The sequence below is a fragment of the Haliotis asinina genome, chromosome 8 (assembly GCF_037392515.1).
Source record: "Haliotis asinina isolate JCU_RB_2024 chromosome 8, JCU_Hal_asi_v2, whole genome shotgun sequence".
Taxonomy (NCBI): domain Eukaryota; kingdom Metazoa; phylum Mollusca; class Gastropoda; order Lepetellida; family Haliotidae; genus Haliotis; species Haliotis asinina.
The window spans coordinates 50,630,079-50,655,199 of record NC_090287.1 but is presented as its reverse complement, the minus strand read 5'-3'; the positions used below and the strand labels follow the sequence as shown (position 1 = coordinate 50,655,199).

The 25,121-nt window shown below is 41.4% G+C and overlaps 1 protein-coding gene across 1 annotated transcript in view; it reads left to right on the top strand.

Annotated features, from left to right (window-relative positions):
• Positions 1–5,613: 5,613 nt before the first annotated feature.
• Positions 5,614–25,121, top strand: part of LOC137293465 (TPR repeat-containing protein DDB_G0287407-like) — a 59,451-nt gene continuing 39,943 nt past the window's right edge. The window contains exons 1-11 of the mRNA XM_067824020.1: positions 5,614–5,948; positions 7,053–7,229; positions 7,484–7,621; positions 8,756–8,794; positions 9,791–9,980; positions 13,160–13,303; positions 13,631–14,016; positions 23,332–23,493; positions 23,860–23,964; positions 24,477–24,544; positions 24,674–24,755. Of these exons, the coding sequence (XP_067680121.1) occupies positions 5,685–5,948; positions 7,053–7,229; positions 7,484–7,621; positions 8,756–8,794; positions 9,791–9,980; positions 13,160–13,303; positions 13,631–14,016; positions 23,332–23,493; positions 23,860–23,964; positions 24,477–24,544; positions 24,674–24,755 (1,755 nt within the window). The 5' untranslated portion in view covers positions 5,614–5,684. The remainder of the gene's footprint in view (positions 5,949–7,052; positions 7,230–7,483; positions 7,622–8,755; positions 8,795–9,790; positions 9,981–13,159; positions 13,304–13,630; positions 14,017–23,331; positions 23,494–23,859; positions 23,965–24,476; positions 24,545–24,673; positions 24,756–25,121) is intronic.

Here is a 25,121-nt window from a genome sequence, read left to right as displayed (position 1 = left end):
CCTCTAAATTAAGATGGGAGGCCCAAATGGACAGGGGGCTTTCCACATCAAGTGCCACAACATTGGTCTCTCCACTTTGTCCTCGAAAGTAGAAAAGTGCTATGGCTGCAGGCAACGCCACAGTAGGAAAGTTAAATGGCTGCAGGCAACGCCACAGTAGGAAAGTGAAATGGCTGCAGGCAGCGCCACAGTAGGAAAGTGATATGGCAGCAGGCAACGCCACAGTAGGAAAGTGCTATGGCTAGAGGCAATGCCACAGAAGGAAAGTGCGATGACCACAGACAACGGCACAGTAGGAAAGTGCCATGGCTGCAGGCAATGCCACAGAAGGAAAGTGGTATGGCTGCAGGCAATGCCACAGTAGGAAAGTGCTGTAGCTGCAAGCAATGCCACAGTAGGAAAGTGCTATGGCTGCAGGAAAGTGAGTGACCTGAGAGGCTGTTCCTAGCAATACTCCAGCAATTTCACCAGGGTGGATACCAGAAATGAGCTTCACACATTGTATCCATGTGGGTAATCAAACCTGGGCCTTCATCCTGATGAGCAAACACTTCAACCAACACCTGCACACTCACACACGCACACACACACACGGAGTACAAGTAGACACAAGGGAACAGGTCAATTGGCTTAGTCACATATGTAACCCTTGGTCTTTCTAATCTTTTGTGGATTTTCATGATTTCACCTGAACATCATTTTGTTAATTTTAGCTAAATTTTAACAGACTTGATTTAAAATTTATTATGCAGTCCACATGTAGCTGAGGCCAAGTTCATGAAATATTTGTTTCATGCTCATCATGCATTTATATTCTTTGGTCCCATTGACCTATCAATGAAATATTTTTGGCATAATGAAAGATATTTATTTAGATGAGTCACACTCGTAGCAAAAAATGATATTTTTTTTTTTATTTTGACCATGTCAGAGAGATCAGATGTTCCAAGTCAGCCACCTATCAATAGATTTGGTCTTCTCTTTCTTTTTGACCTAAGGTGATTTAGACAACGTTTGAACCAAGGTGAATATTAATGAATTCCAAATCCCCATATTTTGCTGAACTTAAGAACAGATACAACTTAACTAAAGATCTGATACAACCATGATGTCCAAAAGGCGCAGCTGACACCCAACTGATAAATGTAGTGTCCCCCTTTCCATAGAATATAAATACATTGCTTTATTGGTTGCTTGGATAAACTTTGCTTCCTAATGGTAAATTTGAGATTTCCTTGAGTAGGAGCACTAAGGAAACTATATCCAACACTGAAATTGTTTCTGTAATCACTTTGGATTTACGCCTGCCCAGATCTGAGGAACAGCGCAGGGCCATACCATAGACACATGAATAGGACGACATCGCGATCTTATATGGAATTACATTATATAAGTCTGAATGTGTGGCTTAGAGGGAAGTAGGGTTGCGCTGCCTTTTTATCCAAACGTAAAAATTGAGGGACACATCTTAAATACTATCGTCCCAGAATACCCAAATAAACGCAACTGGACACACTTTGAACTGTTGTGAAACATAATCTGTTTGACAGAAAGTACTGTACTTTTCTGTTGTGAAACGTGCTTCGTATGTTGATGGCAGTTTCAAAGACATGTCATTTTTTGACAAGGACAAGGAGCTAGATTCCAATGGTCAGCAAACACTTCCACTGAATTTAGTCTCCACTTTTTAATTAAATCAACTCCTTCGTTGGGTGTACCCCTGAAAATTGGGGTTATAACCGATCTTTAGCAACCCATGTTTGCCCTAAGATGCGAGGTATGTTTTAACGGAAGTCGGCTGGTTCGGTTTGCTGACTTGATTGACACATGTCATCGTATCACAATGGCTGAGATCGATGCTCATGATGTAACTCACTCGGTTGCCTGGCCCAAAGTAGATTATTTACAGACCGCCGCCATGTAACTGGGATATTGCGGCTGCGGCGTAAAACTAAACTCACTCATTTACGCCAATTTTAGCAATATTACATACAAAATTTCACTGAATTGTCTACTGATATCAAATATATGAACACAAGTTGATAAAGTAACACATGTCCGAGGCTTGCCGAGGATATTTTTACTTTTATCAACTAGTAATTGTGACGTCATCAAGTTCACGATGTCATAGCATTATCAGGGCATCGTGCAAAATCTACTGTCAAAACGATATCTTCCGGGGGAGTTGGTCAGATATATGAACCAGGGAGATCATTTCATTATGCTTTCGTCCATCTAGGGCCCATTTGAACAGAGCAATCTCAGTTACAATCAGACCCACTTGAACAGAGCAATCTTAGTTACAATCAGTCTTAGGGCCTTACAATCCAACTTTACAATCACCATACAATTGCCCTAACCCACTTGCACAAAACCGATCTTAAGACAGCAGGGACATAAGATCGTCATCTTAAGGATTAATAATTGTAGCGCTAAGTTTGTTTTGTGCAAGTGGACCCAACTGATTACTGCAACAGCCTTTTGTTTGGTTGCAGAAACAACATTTTGGACAACTTTCAACCAACCCAATCTCAGCAGCTAGAGTGATTACCCATGCAAAGAAGCATATCACACCTGAACTCAAGGAATACTGGCTTCCAGTCAAATCGCCCCAGCAAATTTGGTCAAAATGGTTTGGCTCAAGGTTTGGTCAAATCACTCCAAGGGGGTAGTCAAAATGCCCCAATTTACTTATCATGGTTTAATATATGCCATGGATGCATAGTTTCTGTCAACTTCCATATAAAATTCTTCACGTAATATTATGTAGTAACATTTCTGATTACACTGTATCAATAGTTAATACTAGCATATTGTCAGTAGTGAGTGAGTGAGTTTAGCTTTACGCCGCACTCATCAATATTCCAGCCATATGGCGGCGGTCTGTAAATAATCGAGTCTGGACCAGACAATCCAGTGATCAACAACATGAGCACCGATCTGTGCAATTGGGAACCGATGACATGTGTCAACCAAGTCAGCGAGCCTGACCATCCGATCCCGTTAGTCGCCTCTTACGACAAGCATAGTCGCCTTTTATGGCAAATTATTTGGTAAAGAATTACAAGAATAAATTAAAGGTTTGTATAGTATGTTTATTGTAAATGCTGTAAATGCATAGTTTTTCTCTCTTTTTTTTGTTTTTTGTTTGTTTGTTTTTTGTCAACAAATGGCATTGAGTAATCATAACAAGAATGGTATACGTATGAAACTACCGAGTCAGCTGGGATATTATAACCCTCATACATAAGTTCCTCATACACGAAATCAGTTTTAACTTTTTAACTTTTGCCTTTATGGTCGGGTGGTTCATGAATGCAACTGCTGAAATTAAATTTGGTCTTCCGTGAACTCTGTTCAGAGAGCAAAGATCTCCTTAATTCTCGGTTGTGGTTGATCGGTCCCAGAGTCTTGCTCTCACTTTGCTCTCCTTCAGCAGGAGGACCTGGGTTGGGAGTAGGGATGCCTGCCGATGCAGGGCTTTAATAAGTCGGTATAGTCTCATCTGTTGCTCCCTGACTTTTGCATTTAGGCACTGGTGCCAACCTGAAAACAAAAATTGAAAGTTTAAAAGAAATGTTGTCATGCTGAACATGATTAACTCACATTAATTTTGTTATTTATTGGATATTTGTAAATTAAACATAACTTAAATATCTGAAAGAAAAACTATTTAAAAGATATTTACCTTCAATGTGATTGTTTGTTCTTCTTGTCTGTCAGAAGCAGAACACACTTGAAGGGGGACAGGTTCTTTTGTAGACCCATTGGGTCCTCGGGTAACCAGAGACAATATAATCTGTTATGCGGTCTCTGGTGTAACCCACAAGCTGACGAAGCTTTTTGCTAGAGGTGACGGTGTCAGTCAGCTCTTCAAACGTATGGAGCAGTGATGAAGGGCAAGGCCATCAGTTTCCGAATAAATTGAAAAATTGGGTTCTTTTTCTGCATGCAACCTGTAACAAGAAACTCAAAATCCCAATCCTGTGGATCCTTGGTTTATTCCTTGTTAGCCGATCCATGTTCTCTCTTGCTCCATTTGTTGTAGCATATGTCTGCACTACGGTTGTAACCACATCCTCCACAACAGTTGCAGCTGACTTGAATAACTCCTCCCTGGCATCCTCTTTATCTGATGAACTGAAATTAAACGATAATGCAATAGTTGTTTATATACTGATCAAGTAATATTGCCTCTTTATAAAGTTTTATAAAGGCCAACTGGGGTGTGACAGCCTCCTGATCATAATTGGGATTAACTAGCAGAGGCTCTTGATGTTAATTGGATTACTTAACTAAAAAAACAATTAAGCCGTTAAAGCTTAAGAAACTTACCTGGACACTTACATGTGATGCTTGTAACTTGCCAGGGTTAGCAGTATGGTCGTGAGGCGTATCCCTTCTGAGTCACAGTAGAAGGCCAGCTGTACTTCTTGTGGGCACTACAACTTGTTCCTTGTGTTTAGTGAAATAGTATGTTTTTATCCACACGATTTGACAAGAGAAATAACAAAACCTCAAGATAGTTTTGATACACATTTTACCATACTTGTTTACAAAACCTACACCTTTACGGCCACACTTTTTGACAAGATTATGTTGAACAAAACTTCCAGATATGCATTTTACTATACTTGTTAAGAATACACAATGCCATTTGTTGGGGAAAAAAGCCAACTATGCATATACAGCATTTACGATAAACATACTATACAAACTTTTAATTTATTTTTGTAACTCTCTATTTGGATTTGCAATCTTGTTTATACTTGAATACTACTGTTACTCTTATCAGTTTACTGACTGGAAATTTATCAGAAATATTAAGTACTACATGATATTATGTAAAGGGTATCATATGGAAGTTGACAAAAACTATGCATTTATGGCTTATATTAAATCATGTTAAGTAAATTGGGTCATTTTGACTACCCTCTTAGGGAAACTTGACCAAACCTGGGGCGATTTGACCTCCCAAATCTGGGACATTTTGACCAAAGTTGCTAAGGTGTTTTGTCGCTGGGGCGATTTGATTGGCACCCCTTCCAATCAGAGAGAGGACTGAATATTATCAAGAAGATTGTATAGTTAACCAAGGCAACCTGACTTGTATAGAGGTTTGACTCTGTCATTATAGTCGAAAGCCTTTCTAAAAGCTATAAAGGCACGGAAGAATCTCCCCTTTGGAACATACAGCCTGGGGGTGGGGGATATATTGTCTGCAGTAGCATATCTCGGCCTGAACCCTGCTTGCATCTTAAATATTATCTAATACAGTTACGTACGCTATGATTGTAATTGTTTTATTGATATCTTAAACCAGGGAAACTGTACAGAAATTGTGTTGTAGATATGTAGATATGTTGTAGATTATCCCTGCTTAAACACATTCAGAGATGTCACGAAATATTTTCTCCATATCTCAGTTACATTTTACATCAGTAGAATTCTGTTAAACAACATTCATTTGTAATTTATTTGTTTGTTTGTTTGTGTGAGGGCTTAAGCTACCATACATCTGATTTCTTCGCGCGATATATGATAAATATCGTTGTTCGACTTTTTCATAATCCGCTTTTTACAAACGCCGATTTATTGTTTACATCCTGTTTTGGATGACAACCGACGAGTGACAGGACCTTTACTAATAAATCTATCATCCTTAGCTCTTCGCCGATGCCGTGATGGCAACATCAAAACTGAAAGACCCTCGAACATGCCGGATATTTTTCTCCTCCCCTTTTGGAGGAATGGAGGAGGAACGCGAGGAGCTAACGAGGAAATACTTTCCCCAGATTCACCACCTGTGCAACTCGCGGGGAATTCAATTTGTGGCTGTGGACATGAGATGGGGAATCACGTCGGAAGCGGCTGAGGACGCCCAGACTGTCAGCATCTGCCTCAGGGAATTGGATCGATGTGATCTTTTTGTTGGCTTTTATGGACAGGTGAGCATTTTAATTTTGGCCAGGATGCAATATATATCAATGGACTTATTTCAGTGTTTGAATATATTACACCGGGAAAGGAGCAGATTTACTATGTAAACAGAGGGAGGTACGGGCGGAACTATTTCCCATTATTCAAACAATATGATAATAATATAAATATTATGATTACAACCACACCAATATTTTAAGTATAATATCAGACAATTACCTTTTGTGAGGAATATATCTGTCAATATCAACACCTTTAGTCAACTTCATTGCTGTGAAAATAATACGACATACAAAAGTGCTGTACATATGATATATGAATTGGGTGCAAGGCTTTTATAAGCAGATCCTGATAAAATATGACAATTCAAGGTGATTCCCTGGTTTTTAATGAGGCATTCCTTTGCTGGTCTGAAACCCAATTTGTTGTCTGGCTGACGCAAATTTGCACCTGGTGATTAGGTGGTCCTAATAAGTATGGCACTGGCTGGAGACTAAAAGATTGGGTTTGTTTCCCTTTATTGTTGTAACACATATGAAATGAATTATTAGTTCGAAAGTTTGTATTAATTTTTTTTTACTTTGATGATTATTTTATCAGACTATTTTGTTTTTGTTTAATACAAATCTTTTTCTTGGTCAGCATTGTGAACATGTTCAGGGGCAGAAATAAAAATAGGTATGCATTATTTTGGTCCTTTATCATGAGTTTAGTTTTCATAAAATCTTAAACTCTGTGTATCTAATGAACAGGAAAAAGGTCTAAAACACCAGACTCTTAGCTTCTTTGAATAGAAATGAGATATGTTATTGTTATGTTTGAGATTACACTTTATCAGGAAAGTAAAACTCAAGTACTTTTGTCAGGTTGAGTCCCATGTGGGATTCATACTGGATTGCCAGTACACAAAGTCAGTGATCTAACCAAACAATCTCCACAACTTGGAAAGATAATGATTTGAACATCTGTAATTGTGTAAAACTGTACAACTGAATATCAGAGAATTATCTCAGAACTTAGGAAGGTAGTGTCATACTTTAACAATACCTGATTGTGTTTGAATTCCTTGACAATAAACACAAAATTTAATGATATTATTCTTTTTGTTTAAGCGTTATGGTTGGCATGGAGCTGACAATGACAACATCCAAAGGAATATTGACAATGCAGTGGGCCGCTATCCATGGCTGAACAACTTCCGAGATAGGAGTGTGACAGAGCTAGAGTTCATTCATGGACATCTCAACAGTCCAGGAGATCTCCCAGCATGTATCTGTTTCAGAGACAAGGTAGGGAGTGATAGTATCAATCAGGGTCTGTCCATTTAATATTCTGAGGTGGCGAGTCACAAGTGTCAATGTCAACATACTTGGAGTCAGTTCTATAAAAGGGGTATGAATTAGCAAAGTTACACATTATTAATTTGATCACATTTATACTGTACCCATTGCACTGAACATGTTGAATTGTCATGAACGTGAGAGAACATTATATTATGGTAGATTTTCAGTCTGCAACTACAAGTACTCACATTTACTTTTAGAGGTATGATGAAGAGAGGGCATCAGTGCTGGAAAATTCAGGTGATGAGAAAGGAGCCAAGAGGTTCAAAAGTGAGGGGGATGAGGCTTCAAGAAGACTAGCATCGCTGCGGGAAAGGGTATATGAGACCAGAGACAAGGTAACAGACATTGTATAAACTGTGTTACACATCACCAGGACCTATGTACTGGCAATGTTATAGTATAAGTTGTTCACTGGTCACGAGGGGACCATGTTCCTCAAGCCCTGAGGGACCAGTGAACAATGTATTTATCTTACCGAACACCTGAATTTTAATTTTGAACTGTTTGAAACACTTCTGTTGAATGTGAGGCGAATTGCCATTTTGCAGGCAACACAAGGTAAACAGATTTAGAGTTATCTCCCTTCCATCGATTTTTAATCGCAAAACATCAGTAATTTCCGTGCTTCATGCGTGATTCAATGGTATTTGAGGCAAAGAAGCCCTACAATGAGGCACCAGAAGAGTTCGGAATTCCCAGCAGTGTACATTGAAAATATTATATCACCTGTAAGGGGGTTACATTGAAAATAATAGAAGAGCGCTTAGCCACTCACTGGGACAATGTAGTGGATATGGTATAAAGTATGTTACACTTCACCAGGAGCAATGTAATGAACATGGTATAAACTGTGTCACATATCACCAGGGACAATGTAGTGGACATGGTATAAACTGTGTTACACATCACCAGGGACAATGTTGTGGACATGGTATAAACTGTGATACACTTCATTGAGGACAGTGTAATGAACATAGTATAAATTAATGGCATCATTGACTTAGCAATGGACATAGTATTAGCTATGTTGCCTATGAAAGAATGATAATATAATGTTATTTAAGACAGCTGAATGCAGAATGCATGTAATATGGCAAATCGTACAATATAAGTGTGATAACTCAGGGAGCTACGACCACTGTTGAAGACAATTTGAATATTTAGATGAATATGCTGATACAGAAAATTCAATGCAGAATGGTCCTGGATGTAAAGTGAATTGTACCTATGTGTGAGACTTTCTACCCTGACCTAAATGAGATTACTGCACATAGATTTAACAAGTAATAATGTTTTCTTTTAAACACTGGACTTTCTTCATAAGTTATTTCATTGTGGAAACCCTTCTTTGGATATTTAGACATGAAGTAAAGGTTTATTATAAACCATCTGATGATAGACATGATCAGTAGGTTGACTACATTGTTGTCTAATACTTATTTCTGTGTCATGTTCATTGGTGTTGACAGACTTTAGCTGTGCACATGGACTATCTCAACCCTAAAGAAGTAAGTACAGCTGTATTTTCAATTGGTTTCTTTTCAGTTAAATGTTTTGAAATTGCCATCTGAAATACATCCAACATTCATCAAATATTTGACAAAGTGTTAGTATTATCTACTGACACAATGGACCCGTGAAAGTCTGGGGTAAAATAGGCCTTCAGCAACCCATGCTTGCCATAAAAGGCAACTATGCTTGTCATAAGAGACGACTAACAGGACACATGTCATCGGTTCCCAATTGCGCAGATCGATGCTCATGTTGTTGATCACTGGATTGTATGGTCTAGACTCGATTATTTACAGTCCTGTGGAATATTGCTGAGTGTGGTATAACTCAACTCACTCACTACTGACACAATACTAGTATTATCTACTGATACAGTGTCAGTGTTATCTACTGACACAGTGTTACCACTTTTACTGACACAAAGTCTCCTGACACATTCGTGGTAATATCTACCAACACAATGCAGGTTTTGTCCTCTGACACATTGTTAGTATTATTTACTGAGACATTGCTTGTTTTCTCTATTGACATGTTTATAATATTATCTACAGACACAATGCCAGATTATGTCTACTGACACAATGCAGGTTATGTCTACTCATGCAAAGCTGTTTTTTTTCTACTGACACAATGCTAGTATTATCTACTGACACAATGCTGATTTTGTCTACTGACACATTGATAGTATTTAGCACTGACACAATGCTTGTTTTGTCAACTGACATGTTCATATTATTATATACTGACCAAATGTTGGTTTTGTTTACTGATTGATTGTATTATCTACTAACAGTGACACAATTTTAGTATTATCCACTGACACATTGATAATATCATCTACTGTCACAATGCAAGTTTTGTCTACTCACATGTTAACAGTATTATCTGCTTACAAAATGCAGGCTTTGTCTATTGATACATTGTCGTTATTATCTATTGACACAATGTCTATAATTATTACTGTGGTTGTATCATGACACATGTTCCTGCAGGGAGTGGAGCACATGTTCACAGCTATCTGGGAGCACCTGAACAATGCGCTGCTTGCCAGAGATGGGGATGAGGAAGAGTCTGACAGGCTGCAAGAGCTGGCTGACCATAATGCTTTCATGGCTTCCAGACAGGCTCTGTATATTGGTGGTGGCCACTACTTCCAGGAACTCAGCACGGTTCTGTCCTCCGGTAAGCAAAGCAGTCTAAAAGTGTCACAGACATCTTTCAAAAACACAACCTATGTTACAATTCGTTGTTATGGAAATGATCATTTATTGTTTTGATGGGTTTTTTCCCTTGATGCTGCAACCATAACAAACGAAAATGTAGTGAGGTCCAATTTAAATTGATGAGCACTTACTGGCAAACACGGATAGATTGAGCACTGACCTGACAATTGACATGTATTAGCATGTATGAATGCTGCTAAATGGCACTGGCCATTGTGAGTGATGGGGACCCAGGTTGTCTGTGACCACATGAGATTCTTATGAACAAGGCATGTGCAGCTATGCACAGAATTTCATTGTCATGAACTGCATATGCACTAGCTTACATCTGTTCTACATTTCACAAACCGAGCAGTTTGCTCATTGCCGTGCACGCCTACTTCTCGTAAACAGGTTCACTGCGCAGGTCCAGTTTACCTTTGTTTGCCAGTAATATTCATACTGAAAAATAGCAATGATGAATGCTGTGACATGACACATGAAAAAATAAAAAGTCATCGTGTGAAGATCTGGGTTAGTACTGGTCTTTAGGAACCCTTGCTTGTCATAAGAGTTGACTAATTGGATCAGGTGGTCAAGTTCACTGACTTCGTTGACACATCTCATTGTGTCAGTACTCAAGATGTTGATCACTATATTCTTAGGGCCAGACTTGATTATTTACAGACCACTGCCATATAGCTGGAATATTGTTGAGTGCAGGATTAAATAACAAATATAAATCATAGTGCATGGCATAGCTCCATGCCATAAGACCATGATTCCTTAAGTGGGAAATGGACTTGACCAGCTCAGATGATTCAAAACCTATCTTTTGCACCACATCAAACTGTGTAATGGTGTCAATCTCAGTGTTACACTTAACATAGGTGTGGCCATTTTGAATGCCAGTGCACATAACAGGAAACCTGTTTGGACTGAAAATATAGATTTGTCCTTATCCTGACTCCTGCTATTTAGCTTATCTCCTCCCTCTCTGTGAATGATAGTGGAATGCTTGAAATCCCTTGACGTTCCCTTCTTCAAGAGGACATACAATGACACTCACCCACAGGTGGTCTCCCATTATCCTCTGGCACCCTTAGCACTCGCATCTCCAGGCATGGGTCGTTACAATGATGGAGAGCCAACCTTGACACCGGTGTAGCAACAGGAAAATGGACCAGTCAGGAACTTCTTCACATCAGTCATTTGGAGATGGAAGCTGTAATCAACACCTTACTATATTGGTTGAGCGTATTGAGGAAGAAACTACTGATGGTTCACACGGACAGTTCCACAGTTACGTTCTACATAAACAAACAGGGATCAACAATGTCCCACAGTCTGCTACAGCTCACCTTTCAACTGTTCAACATCCTCAACGATCTGAATATTTACATAAAGCCATGCCACATTCCAGGAGCAAAGAATATCATGTCAGACACTCTATCAAGTGCCCTACAACAATCTCAGTGGAAAGTGTTTCAGCTAGTATTTCAAACATTCGGATCTCTATAAATAGACATATTTCTGACAAGGTTCAACAAACAGATACCAACATTCGTATCTCAGATACTGGAACTGTTTGCATGAGCAACAGATGGTCTAAGCATCTCATTGGAAGGACTGACTGCTTATACATTCCCACTGCCAGTTCTGCTAGATCAAGTAATCAGAAATATCACACAAACAAGGATGCTACTACTGACTTTGGTCATGTACTGTTGGCCAGTGAGGGAACAGTTTCCAGTACTCATAGATGAACCAGGAAATCCATCACTAAAACTACCAGAATGGAGGAATCTTCTTGTCCATTCTCACACCAAACAAGCGCACGGGAATCTATCATCATTCCAACTTCACATATGGATCGTATCAAAGTTTGTTTAAAGAAAAGAGGACATTCCACTGGAAGGGCAAAGGCTGTAACCTTGGCTCTACACAGATCAACTTGCACTCTATATAATGACAGATGGATATGATTTGAAACATATGCAAAATGGGAAGGCGTTACAGCATGGAAAGCCTCACATCCTCAGGTGGCAGATTATTTATGTCCTTTAAAGGTTCAACGTTATCAACTTACTTGGCTGGTCACAGCATAGCTATCACCTTGAAAAGCTGGTGAAAGTGCCAGAATTACTAGCTCTATTATATTATGCCCATTCAAGTTTGAGAACCAACAATGAAAGTTGAAGGCAACAGCTTGGAATTTGAATTGTGTCTTACAACAGCTCACCAGTGATACTTATGAGCAACTGTAATGAACATCCTTTGAATTATTAACACAGGAAACACTACTTCTGCTTGTCTTGGCAGTTCGGATGTCAGAAATACATGCTCTGGATTTTAGTTGTATACGATTTGACTCTGGACATGGTGATATCATACATTTGGGACTGAGATGGGCATATTTTGCTAAATATCCCCTTCCTTATCAACCAGACAGACCATTCTCTATCCTGATATTATCTACAATCCTCAGTCTATCTTACACAGGATTTGTCTTTATGCCATGTCAGAGCTTTAAAAATGTATCTCCAACAAACTAAAACAAGGAGACGAAAACTGAAGTGCCTGTTCATCAGATTCACGTGTCAGACATTTCAGAGAGAGTGACAAGCATGGTCGGTCATGTGACCGATAAGGCCACCAAGGGATAAAGGGAGGCTACCCATGGGTGAGTGTGATTGTGTCAAGTGTTCCACTATCATTCGCATAGGGGGAGGAGATAAGCTTTATGGTATGAGTCAGGATAAATATAAAATGTCAGTTTTATTGAGAAATTTACATTTTGTTAGCATATTTGTCTAGAAGAAATGAACCTGAACTATTCTTGCAGTCAGGGTTTTGGAAATCCATCTCTCAAGTTTACAACTTTATATTATGTTTACTGATTTATGAAACAATAAATTGAAATGACAATTATTGTCATGTTTTAATTTTTTTTTCATCATCAAGAGGTATGGGCACCCTTATTTTCACAAAGACACTCTAAAGATATGATATCTGTCCCATGGCATTGTTTGGATAAAAATTTCTATTCTTGTTGTGTAAGTCTTCAGATTTACAGTATTTTTGGGTGAGCATGATCATGTTCAAAGGGAATGGAATATTTACTTGGCATTTAGTGTCTGTTTCATTTTCTGATGACAGGTGTAAGTGAGAAGGTTGTCGTAGTAGCTGAGGCCGGTCAGGGAAAGTCATCACTCCTGGCCAACTGGGTCTCTCAGGCCAAGAACTCACATCCAACAGCCATTATAGCCTACCACTTCATTGCCGCCAGTAAAGAAAGTAGCAGTAAGTTGCCACTAATTTCTACCATTGAGCTCCATATATTAATACTTCATGAAACCATAGTAATAACAGTTCCTGATTTGGGACATCAGAACTATATATATAGAGCTCACTGTTGTAATTCTTCCTCAATTTTGGCATCAGTGCTCCATGTAGTAGTGCTTCTTAATGTGGACAATAGAGCTCCATGCTCTGAATTCTAACAGTGGAGACATCCAAGTAATAATGCTTCCTGAGCTGTGACATAGAATTCCTAAAAGTTCCTCTTCTTCCTAGAAATGATGAACTGAGATGATAAAAGACACTTGATTTGACCCTATTAATTTACAGAGAAAAAAAACATCTTAAAACGGTTAACAGCAGAAATCACAGAGGCCCTACTAGAAAAGAAACAGGAATCCTCAGAATCAAAGAATACAGACAATGAAGAAAACACACCTGCTGGAGAAGACACAGGGAAGAACAAGGGTCAATCTGAAGATCAGGGGCCAAAGGGCAGAGTTGAAGGTTCAAAAGGGAAAGTTTTAAAGAACAAGGCAGATACAAATGACAAATCGGAAAAGGAGCAGAAAAAAAGTGAGAATGTGAAAAATGTACGTGAAATGATGACTGTTCTGGTGGGGCAACTTGAGAGGGCAAGGACAAAAGAAAGGATGGTTGTCTTGGTGATTGATGGACTAGATAAGGTAGAAGAGACTAGCGGTAAAGTTGCTAAGGTATGTTGTAAAGGTTTCAATGTAGAAGCTTCAGCTTGTCTTTCAGTAATGCATCATTTACTTACACATTGATAGTATTATCTATTGACACAATGCTGATTTTGTCTACTGACACATTGATAGTATCATCTTCTGACACACTGCTGATAATGACTTCTGCTAAGTATATTTCAGATTCATGTACTAATTGTGAAAGATGAAACCTAAATAACTAGATATTAGAAAACAGTGAAGATTTCAGTTTCATTGGTCTTTCAGTTATAGCAGCTAAAGAAAGTTAACAATTTTGTTGATTTAAGTAGTCCACAATGTATAACCAAACAATATTTTACCTTATCCTGACTCATACCATGTGGTTCTCTTCTCACTTAACTGGAGATGGAACATCTGTTTTTTGTTCTGCCAAAACGCTGAAAAACATCTTACCTGAACATACTCCTTCACAGCACAGGTGCACTGTGTGGTCTTCCTTTCTTTCATACTTTCTTGTCTTCTTAAGCACTCTCTAAAAGAGTTATTGTCCCTGACAGGCACAGGAAACTTTATAAATACATAATCATACTCAACTTCAGAGCTTCAGAGTTTCACATTCAGTTTCATATATTTCCTTATTGTGTACATTTATCAGAATTTTCATTAATAAATTTTCGTTACTCTGTTAATGCAACACTGTTGACAAGCATAGGCTGGACATCAAAATCATCCTTCTCAAAATGCCATTATCAACGTCATCTTCCTCATGGCTCCACTAGAACTCTGATATTGTCAGTGCCTCCTGCCAAAGTCCATTTGCTTACAAACAGCCTAATGACCACAGACAAGCATACATTTCAATTTGCTTACAGCCACTGGTTATTGAACCAGAAGTCCTGGTGAAGTCAATGCAGCAGAAGACTACTACAGATTTCGCGAACCCTTCTACACAATGCTTGTGAAGATCCTGACCTAACCATCTATACTGACGCTGAGTTAGTATCCTGGGGTGCAGTTGACTTGCTGATATCTTCTCCAACACATGACTCCAACTAAGCAGAAATGTACTGCATCAAAGATGATGACCCCCAACACTTTGACGATTCCTCCAATGAAGCCAGTATTGCATGTTGTGGAGAACCTGAAGACTGCCTTCACGAAGGCTACAAGATTCGAAGGACTACATACCCTGTCATTCAGTGAAAGGATCTTTCCACTTTACAGTAAGGAACCATTTCTCTGGTTCCTGGTGATAAGAACTCCAAAACATGCATTTATAGAGTTGACAACAAGGAATTGCCTCAACTCAACACGACTACTAGGAGGGCATTTTTCGGCCTTGCAAGATCCCAGGCCATCAATGAAGCCATGATCATGACCATGCAGTCTCTGAAGACTGATCAGGAACAGATGTTTCTGTCAGCACTCATCACTTAGAGGAAGGACCAAAAAAGAAGGATCAATTCGAATCTACCTGAGCTGGCATCACCTTGTTCTGTTGCCAGCCTCTTCTTACAGCATCTGCATGGATGGATGTCTACACAAAGCCTCTGCTATGCAAGCAGCACAACATGATTTGATGGCGGCATTTGACAAATGTTCAAAGACGTGGCCCAGAACTCTAAGGACAAACTGCTGGTCAAGTCCATGAAGACTATCAACAACACGAACTGGCAGACTTCTCAGTGCAACCAGTTCCAGTCCAAGTTTGCAGGAATACAGAAAGCCAAGGACAAGAGGTATCCATCATCCTGGTGTGGAAGATCTCAAGGTTTTCATTGCTCACTCTGGCCGAGGTCACACCTCCATCAATTTCAGGCCTTAGGAGCAACTGGTCCATTCCATTCCTGTACAACCGTCAACCATGGGTAGACATCTAGGCTACTGCTGGCAAAATTGGAGACTACAAGAAAATGACTGTGTGATTCAGTTCAAGGCAATGCCTCCTCTCTCTGTCAACCTGCAGGTGTTCAGACATCCCAAGTTGACAGAGGCCACAAACTCATTGCTCACAAAGAATGCCACGGAGATCCTGTCTTCTACTTTTCCTGGTGTTGAAAACTCCAAAGAGAAGTTCAGCCTCTTATACAGTATGAAGCATTTCAACCTAGACAACTAACTGTAGCTGGAAGTTCAGGATGCTGTATTTACCACAACTGTGCCATTTGATTACCTAGCCAACATCGATCTGCAAGATGCATACCTGCACATCCCCATACATCCGGTCTTGAGGAACTATCTATCATTCCTGTACCATGGATAACACTACCAGTGGGGGGTTGGGGGGAATATCTCTGGAATATTTTTGCCCGCTTGGCTCTTCACATATATGTATCTACATCAGCTGGCATTTCACAGTGCCTTCTACCTAAATGATGATGATGGTACATCAGAAGATTGGTGGTCAAGCATTCAGGCATGTCTTAATGCACCACTACCAGTAAAAGCATGGAAGTGTCTACAAGGTCTCCTCATGTCAGCACAGGTACTCATGGATGGAGGAAGACTGCAGTTACGACCACTACACCGCTTCCTGAGACCTCATTTCAACAGTCTGCAGGAGGTTTCCATCCTTCAGCACCTGAAGTTGTATCTACACTAGTGCACGGACAAACCAACCTTCATCTATTTGTGGCTGCATTTCTACAAGAATGGTGAGTGCACTGCAATGGAGAGGAACATGGTCACCTTATGAAAGGGTTGTACACATAAATCATCTGGAATTCATCGAGCTGGTTCCACACTGGGTGCGCCTGATGAGGTACCAATTTCACACAGACAATTCAACAGTATCCTTCTCCATCAATTTACAAAGTTCAACAAGATCAACTGATGTTCCATCTCTTAGTGGACAACCTCAACCGATGGATGAAGGTCTGCCAAGGCAAAGATCGTTTTGACTGACACCTTAACCAGACCAGTCCAACAATCACCCACAGAGTGGATTATACATCCTGAAGCTACTGCCCAAAAGACTGCTGTACCCCCATAGGTCTGTTTGCAACATGCCTCAATCACCAGAGGTATGAAACTTTTATTATGCACTGCCTGAAGAGAAGAGGGGACTTGTCCAGAGCAGATTTTACTGGGGAGAGCACACTGCAGTCCTCCTGGGACTTAGATTGGACATCAGAACAAAGAGAATCAACTACCAGGTCAACCAGAGAGACGTCCCAGTATTATCTATGATCTTTTGACCAGGTAATACAGAAGACCTGTCCCTGTGCCCAGTCAGAGCCTTGAAGATCTACTAAGAATGGACTGCTACAAGAAGGAGGAACTTCAAGCATCTCATCATCCTGGTATCACAAACACCTTTTGAAGTCAGGTATGAGAGTCAAATTCAGCGCAGCTTCATCATAGTTGCTTGAAGTCACAGATGAAGCCACAGCTTTCTCTAAAACTTTGTCTATATCAGGTGCCACCATGAAGCAGTCTTCAGTAGAGATGAAGGTGATGAAGGTCGGTTTGCTGAAGATAGGACTGCATAGTGGAACCCTACAGTGACAGATGGCATTTATGACCCCCTGTTCCTGTGAGATTTACATCCTCGTCCCATGACATTACAGGAAAAAATGATAAGTACAAACATTCACATTTGAGAACATCCTTAGAGTCAATGGCTTGGTTGTTGTGGAAGGTGAAGATTCCATGATCGATACTTGAACAGTCCACATAGCTACACAGTTCACGTGCCAGGAAGTCAATCCTTCCAATGTGGAAAGACCTCATTTACAGTCCAGATATCAGTGTACATCATGGTTCCATTGTCTTCACTGGTCATATAGGTATTCTTCTAACAGCAGATTAAACATTGTTTATCTGGGGGCTTGCTGTAACAGGTGGCAGACAGTTTCTGCCCAATGCAGTCAGTCTGCTATCAACAGACTTGACAGTTTGATCTCAACATAGATTGTTGGTGATATGAAGAGGAAGAATGATGCATCTTCACTGCATATGACTGACACTCTGGTAACAATATCTTCATTATAGATGAAGCGTGTACTTGTTTGGTGTTACCTCACCTATATGACTGTCTTCATGAGTAATCAGTTACCGGTAATTGGAGCATCTTGGCGACAACAAGCCACAGATGACTTCAGTTTCAGCGGTTCCTGGATGTTCACCTGAACAGTATAGTGCTGTTATGGTGGATTCACAAGTCTAATGTCTGCTGTCTGCAACACACAACTCAACGTAGATTCATTGCTACAAGGTTGGGGAGCACACCTCGGAAACAGAATAGATGCAGCAAACTGGTCAATACAGGAACAACATCATCACATCAATCAGCTGGAGATGAAAGCAGTGTATCGGGGACTATTTATGATATTTTGTTTTTACATTAAAGCATTAGTAAAGCTTAATAACATGAGGGTATGAAGTCTCAATTCTATCAATATTGAATGGATTTTCTTATGGGTGTTTGTGGAGACATGTGGGTTATGGCTGCCGCTGGTTTGTTTGGTGTCGCTTATGAAACGACTGGTTGCACATGTTGGAAGGTTCCATTCCAAGGGAGGCAGTGTGCTTTGTGCTTAGTGGGAAAGGCCTGCTAGCATGTATATAAGGTGCAGTGCAACAGATGCACTGACTTATCTTGGGAAGGACTAAACGCATACAGTTATACTACCTCAAGTACTCAAGATTATCAGGCATTCCAACCCTAAAACTACCATTGTCGTGGAACCTGCTCATTCATCTGCACACCAAGCAACTGCACAGGAATCCATCCTGCTTCATGTGTGGATTGTATCAAGACTTACGTGAAGAGGATGCTTCACCACAGTGGCAAAAGCAGTTACTTTTTCTCTATGCAGATCAACTCGTACCTGTTATGATGACAAGTGGTAGAGATTTTAGCTTTACCCACAGCAGAAAGGCTTTACAGCAATGAAAGCAACTTATCCTCAAGTGGTGGAATACCTATGTAATCTTAGACAGACAAGTCAATCGAAATGTTCAACACTAACTATATATCTGTCAGCGATGGGTACAGAGTACTGGCATCAGGCATTACACTGACAAAAGTGCCAGAACTACTTGCTCTACTATGCTCCTTTAAGGTGGAAGATTAGCAGTGTCACCATGATGACCAGACATGTGACGTTTGTGTGGGATTTACTCCCCAAACTAGAAAGTCCCGCCATGCAGACTTTTTGTTTTACTCCAACCGGCTTAAGACTGGTGGGGGGATATTTGGGTACAGGATCCTCCTAAGTGCTCACACAAGAAAAAGAGTGCAGCTTCCTCCTAGGAGGGGTCAGCCAAGAAGGCCAGTGTTGCTAGGGACCCTTCCCCTTCGCCTGCCACTGTATCCCCTGCACCACCCCCTGCTTCACAAACACCGTTAATATCTGTTGAATCTATTAACGCTTTGTTCCAGCAGCAAATGTCTTCATTGGGCAGACATGGTGGTTCCTTTGAGGGAGACCGTGGCCCGGGCTTAGGCTCGGAGAACGCTCCTCCCTCATGGCAGGCAGCCTAGTGCTGCCCAGCCGCTGGGGGCATCGGCACACTGGGCTGTTGAGTAACAGGTGCCCAGATGACCTAGTTTGGGCTCTGGCAGGGGCGAACCAAGTGTCTTGGCCCTTGTCAGTCCCTCTGTTCCTTCGTGTTCAGTTTTGGTAACGCCTTCGGCGGGTTCGTTTTTTGGCGAGAGTTCCCTGTCTGAGGAGCGTGAAGAGATGGACATGGAGGAGGAGGGATTGGGGAGAAGTGCGAGACTGAGGTCCCGTACTTGTTTGGTTCGTCGATGAGGCAGGTTTGGTAGAAAATTGCCAAGGTCCTGCCACAAGTTCCGATTCCTGTTTCTGAACCCGGCCCCTTGGAGTTCTGGCTTCCCGGGGAGGCGTTCGCGCCAACTAAGGTCGCTGAGGCAAGGTTACGCATGCTCCCATCGCTGGTCGGGGAGATAGTGAATCCCCTCCTCTCGGGTACTCGGTCGCGCTTCGATCCTCCGGAGATCAGCCACCAGTATCAGTTAGATGAGGATTCACTGTTCGAACCGCCGGTGGTGGACGAGTGTGTGTACGCCATGGTCACCCTGGGGGGGGGGGTCCTCCTCCTCGTCCTTGGCTTCGGCTAGTCAGGGCCGGCAGCTGCCACCCTTCTCCACGGATCCTCTGTCACTGAGGTCCGCTTATTGCTCCTTCAAGGAGTCATATAGGTGTGCGGCCCAGCAGCTGCGAGTTGTGGTCCACTCAGCCTACCTCTCTGCTTGGCAGGGGCAGCTGTTGGATCAAGGGAGCACTGCCGACAACTCTCCGTCGGCAGTGTTGGGCCGGCAGCTTACAGACGTGCACTCTCATCTGGTGCGGGATAGCATTAGGTGCTGTGCCAGCCAGATGATGGGGCTGACATGGGGTTGCACCGGCTATGGTTGTCTGTAACCTGGTACTCACCAGCTACCCAGCAGGCACTCCTGGCACTGCCCTACAGGTTGGGATTTTCCCTTTTCCCTGGGGCACTGCAGGTTGTGCAGGAGGCCGCGGAGACAGTTAGCACCTTCAAGGACTCTAAGCCCTTGTTGGAGCAACCCTCCTTGTCTCGCCAATGGCCTCCCACTCTTGCTTCGGCTTACCCTTCGGCGCCGGCGAAGGAGGGTGCTAAGTGGACTGCTCCACTTCAGCACAAGCGGAGCAAGAGGGCGAAGCCCCACAAGAGAGGATGCTACATCGGGGGATATTCGGGATCATTTCCCAGCTGTTCGGGTCGTTCCAGGTAGATCTGTTTGCCTCTGGGGCGACGAATCAGATTCCTGTGTTTTGCTCAAGGATACCGGATCCGAGAGCGATAGCCAACGACGCCTTTCTGCTCGATTGGACAGACAGAGTGCTGTGTGCGTTCCCACTAGTTCCTCTGATCTCACGAGTCCTCACGCAGCTGACCTCACAACCAGCTCGGCTACTTGTGCTTCTGGCACCGCTTTGGTCGGCACAAAGCTGGTTTCCGGTAATTCTCAGGTTTCTTCCTCGGCCTCCTGTACTATTACCCTTTCGACCAGACTTGCTATCCCAGAACGGAGCGCCGCACCCGAATCCCAGGATTCAGTGGGTGGCCTGGCCGCTGTCCGGAATCACCTCCATGCGAGAAGAATTCCTGCACCAGTTTCAGACACAATTCTGGCTTCGCGGAGGGATTCGACAAACGTTCAATATGAGGATAGATGGGCCTGTTATGCGCGCTGGTGTGTCGACAGGGGGAGTCTTGATCCCTTTTCTGCCGGATACTTACCGTCCTAAGACAGGTAGCACCTTTCATGTAACAGCGCCTATTGAGCTCCCTGCTTTCATGCAGCCTTTGCCGCCCGGTACCTCTCTTCGACGTTCTCACATCTTAGATGTCCGTAAGACCCTTAAGGCTAATATATCAAACGAACAAAGAACATTAGGAAGAATGATCAATTGTTCTGCTGTTATGGTGGTGGCAAGGATGGCCTTCCAGCGAACAAGCAGACCATATCTAGGTGGCTTGTATCTGCCATTTGTATGGGATACACCTCAAAAGGTCGTATACCCCCTGAGGGTTTGAAAGCTCATTCAGTTCGGGCTGTGGCGAAGTCTAAGGAATATGCGTTGGTTTGGCCAGTCAGTTCTCACCAGTGGGCAGGGCACAAGCACCCTAGCCGATTGAGCTAAACTCGCAAATTGATAAACGATCATTTGATGTTGTAGCTGCAACAAGTAGACTGGTAGTGGTGTCTTATCCTGTACTTTCCATCTTTCACCCTGGTGGTGGGCTGTATTATGGTGGTGGTATTTTGTTTACTGGTCTAGACTGTCTGAGTCCTTCCCTAGCACCTTGGCCGGTGCCTGTGAATTGAACTTGGTGATATCGGTCGCCTGTCCTGGCTTCCGTTTTTTGGTATGAAAAAAAGTGGGGGGCGGGGGAGCTATTTTTTTAGGCACCCTACGGCTATCTTTCAGAATAGTAAGGTTAGACCATGTATTATCCTAGTCCTGGTCCGCACCCCCGTCGCAAGGCACAGATGGTCACGTGACCAGGTAAGTGTGATTCCTTGTTACTTTCGTTTTGTAATAAGGGTTATCATCTTATGTCAGGTTTGCTAGCAGACAGAATGCCTCTCCCTAAGATCAGTCTTTAGGAGTCTGTCTTATGCTTATAAGTACCCCAAGGAGGATCTCTATGAAAAAAAATCAAACAAACCTGTAGAGGTTGCAGATTCTCCACCCACCTCCCCACATTCTGTCTGAAAAGGTTACAGAATGGAAGTGTTTGGCTTGAGTCTGTAGCCTAAGAGTTACCTGCTCTTGGCTGTCACGGGGCCAGGGGCCCTGTAGGGGTGGTCTCACAAGACAAAAACGATGTTTTTTGTTTTGTACATATTTTTATTTCAGAAATATGGTTACAACTGTCACAAGAATTTAAAGAACATTTAAATGCCTGTAAGTAACCCAAGGAGGACTCTGTTCAAAGAATTTGCAACCTCTACAGGTTTGTTAGAATTTTATTGATAATGGAGGACTGCTTCTGGAAATCAACTACAGTGCTTGCCAACCAGTACCTCAGGGACATGCCACCGAAGACATCTCGGGCATTCACCAGTTTGGGCCACTTGGTGCTGTGCTGAAATCTCACCCTTATCATTTGTTGATAACCTATGCTCTGAGGAGCTATGGTTGAAAGTCCATGTGTACATCTAGGACAGGCAAGCAAGAGTGACTAAGACCCTGTACTTGTAAGGAAATACTCCTTACATAAAGAAGGGTCACTACTGTGCCATAGTACAGTTCCCATGGGGGTAGATACAGGTTGTTTGTGAAGGTCAGCTGACGAATCAACAGAGTAGCCTGACCCACAACTGTTTCCATGGATTCTGGAAGCATAATAAGCACGAGTCAGGATAAGGAAAAATATGAAATTTTTTAGATAAAATTGATATTTTATACTTATCCTGACCGATGAATCTTATTCTGGAGAGAGTGACAAGCATGGCACATCATGTGACTGTTTGTGCATGGGTGAAAGAATTTTTATGTCCACTTTACGGGAACTACAAGGAATTTATGTGTTCCACTATCATTTGCATAGAAGGAAATAAGCATAATAAGCATGAGTCAGGATAAGTATAAAATATCAATTTATTTAAAAAATTGCAGAATTAGGTGGCTGCACAACACCTGTGAGATTCAAGCAGTATGAGTTAGGATAAGAACAAATATGGTAAATATATTATTATGCTTAATCCTAGTTTTAACACTAACTTTAAAATGGTATTTATCTTAAAATAATATTTTAATAAATACATATTTTATTGAAATATGACTCTAAATGTTTTTTGAGTTACAGCATGTGATTGTGTAATTTTTTTCTGTGCAGCCTGTGTCCTGGTTACCAGACAAAATTCCAGATAATGTGAAGATTGTTGTGTCAGTGTTGGACACTGAGCCGGGTATTATTGAGGAGCTTGTGACTGCAAGGATGTACCAGAAGATTACCCTAGAGGGTCTACAAATGGTAGACAGGAAACTGTTATGTATGGTAAGGGTCTCTTATCTGTCTGATTTGTGTGGAGGGCATTGTCTGGCCTGTATAGTGAAGACAGGGATCTTTGAAGGAGTGGGAAGGCATTGTCTAGTTTGTCTGCTTCCATACAAAGAGACTCAACAAATATGTAGTGGCATTATGCAGTTTGTCCTTTCAGTGTAGACAGGGATCTCTGAAGGAGAACAGAAGGCACTGTACAGAGAACCTCAATGAAAATGTTGAGACATTGTCTTGTTCGTCTGCGTCTGCAGAGAACTTTGGTGAGAATGTGAAGGCATATTGTCTTGCTTGTCGATATCTGTTCAGAGAACCTCAATAAAAATGTGTAGGTATTGTACATTTTTTCTATTCTGTACACAGGAAACTCTGAAGGCAAGTGGAAAAGAGTTGTCCAAGGAACAGCTGCAGAAGATTGTTGAAAAAGATCTGACTAAAAATGCCCTCTTCCTTAAGATTATCATAGCTGTAAGTAATTTCAGGCCACCATTAGTTGTGTTGCAAAACCAAACTTTTTCTTTACTTATTGCTTATATACACAAAGATCGCTGCACTTGTACACAGCAGACAAAATTCTGTGTTTATGTTTTGCCTGTGCTTTCAACAAAATCATTAAGTGAGTTGTGTCTCTGGATTTTCTGGTCCCTCACTTGATCATATAGTAGGAATGCTGTTGAGCTGAATCAGGAAACGAAACACTTATTTTTATCTACACAATGTGTGAGTGCCTGCAACCAGTAGTACAGCACCTGCTTACCTTTTCGCAAATACGAGTTGTTGTCACTGTTTTTCAGTGATCCAGACAAAGGTAAAATACATTCTTACCTGCTCATTCTCAACCTCACAACATGTCCACTCATCAGAGGATTCGCTTCAGAAATCAGATATCTGTACTTAACTATCATTGTAATGCCATGCTCACCATTTTTTTGGTCATAAACTTTGTATCACCACTTTTACCTTTTCTCTTTGACTTTCAGGAACTCTCTGTGTTTGGGTCATTTCGGAAACTGGATGAAAAGATAAATGACCTTTTGACATCTGACAGGTAGGAATGAGAAATAAACCATGGAGTTGTATTCAAATACAGAAGATCTGCATCTTGTCTGATTACTGATCCATATCAGTCAAACATCATCTGGGTTAATTCCACATCTAGACAATGATTTATTTGCAGCATACGAGATCTTTGTATGAAAGTCCTGGAGAGACTGGAGTCAGATTACAACACAGAAGACCAACCAGATGTTGTACAACAGGTGGGTGACATCCACATGTTGTACAGAGGGTAGAGGATAGGTAACAACCAGGATGTTGTAAAGAGAGTCATTAACTACCAAATGGTGTACAGAGGGTGGTTAACAACCAGGTGGTCTGCAGAGGGTGTTAAGAGCCATATATTGTACTGAGGGTGGTTAGCATCTAAATGTTGTACAGAGGGTGGTTCACAACAAATTGTTCTACTAAGGGTGGTTAAACAAGAATACTAACGTAAACACAGTTGTAGGATAAATTGAAAAACGCATCCTATAGATCACTTTCAGTTATAAAAATGTCACAAAAAGTTTGTAAAATCGCAATAAAAACATGAAAATGTACCTTAGATTTCTGTGACCGTGGTGAGT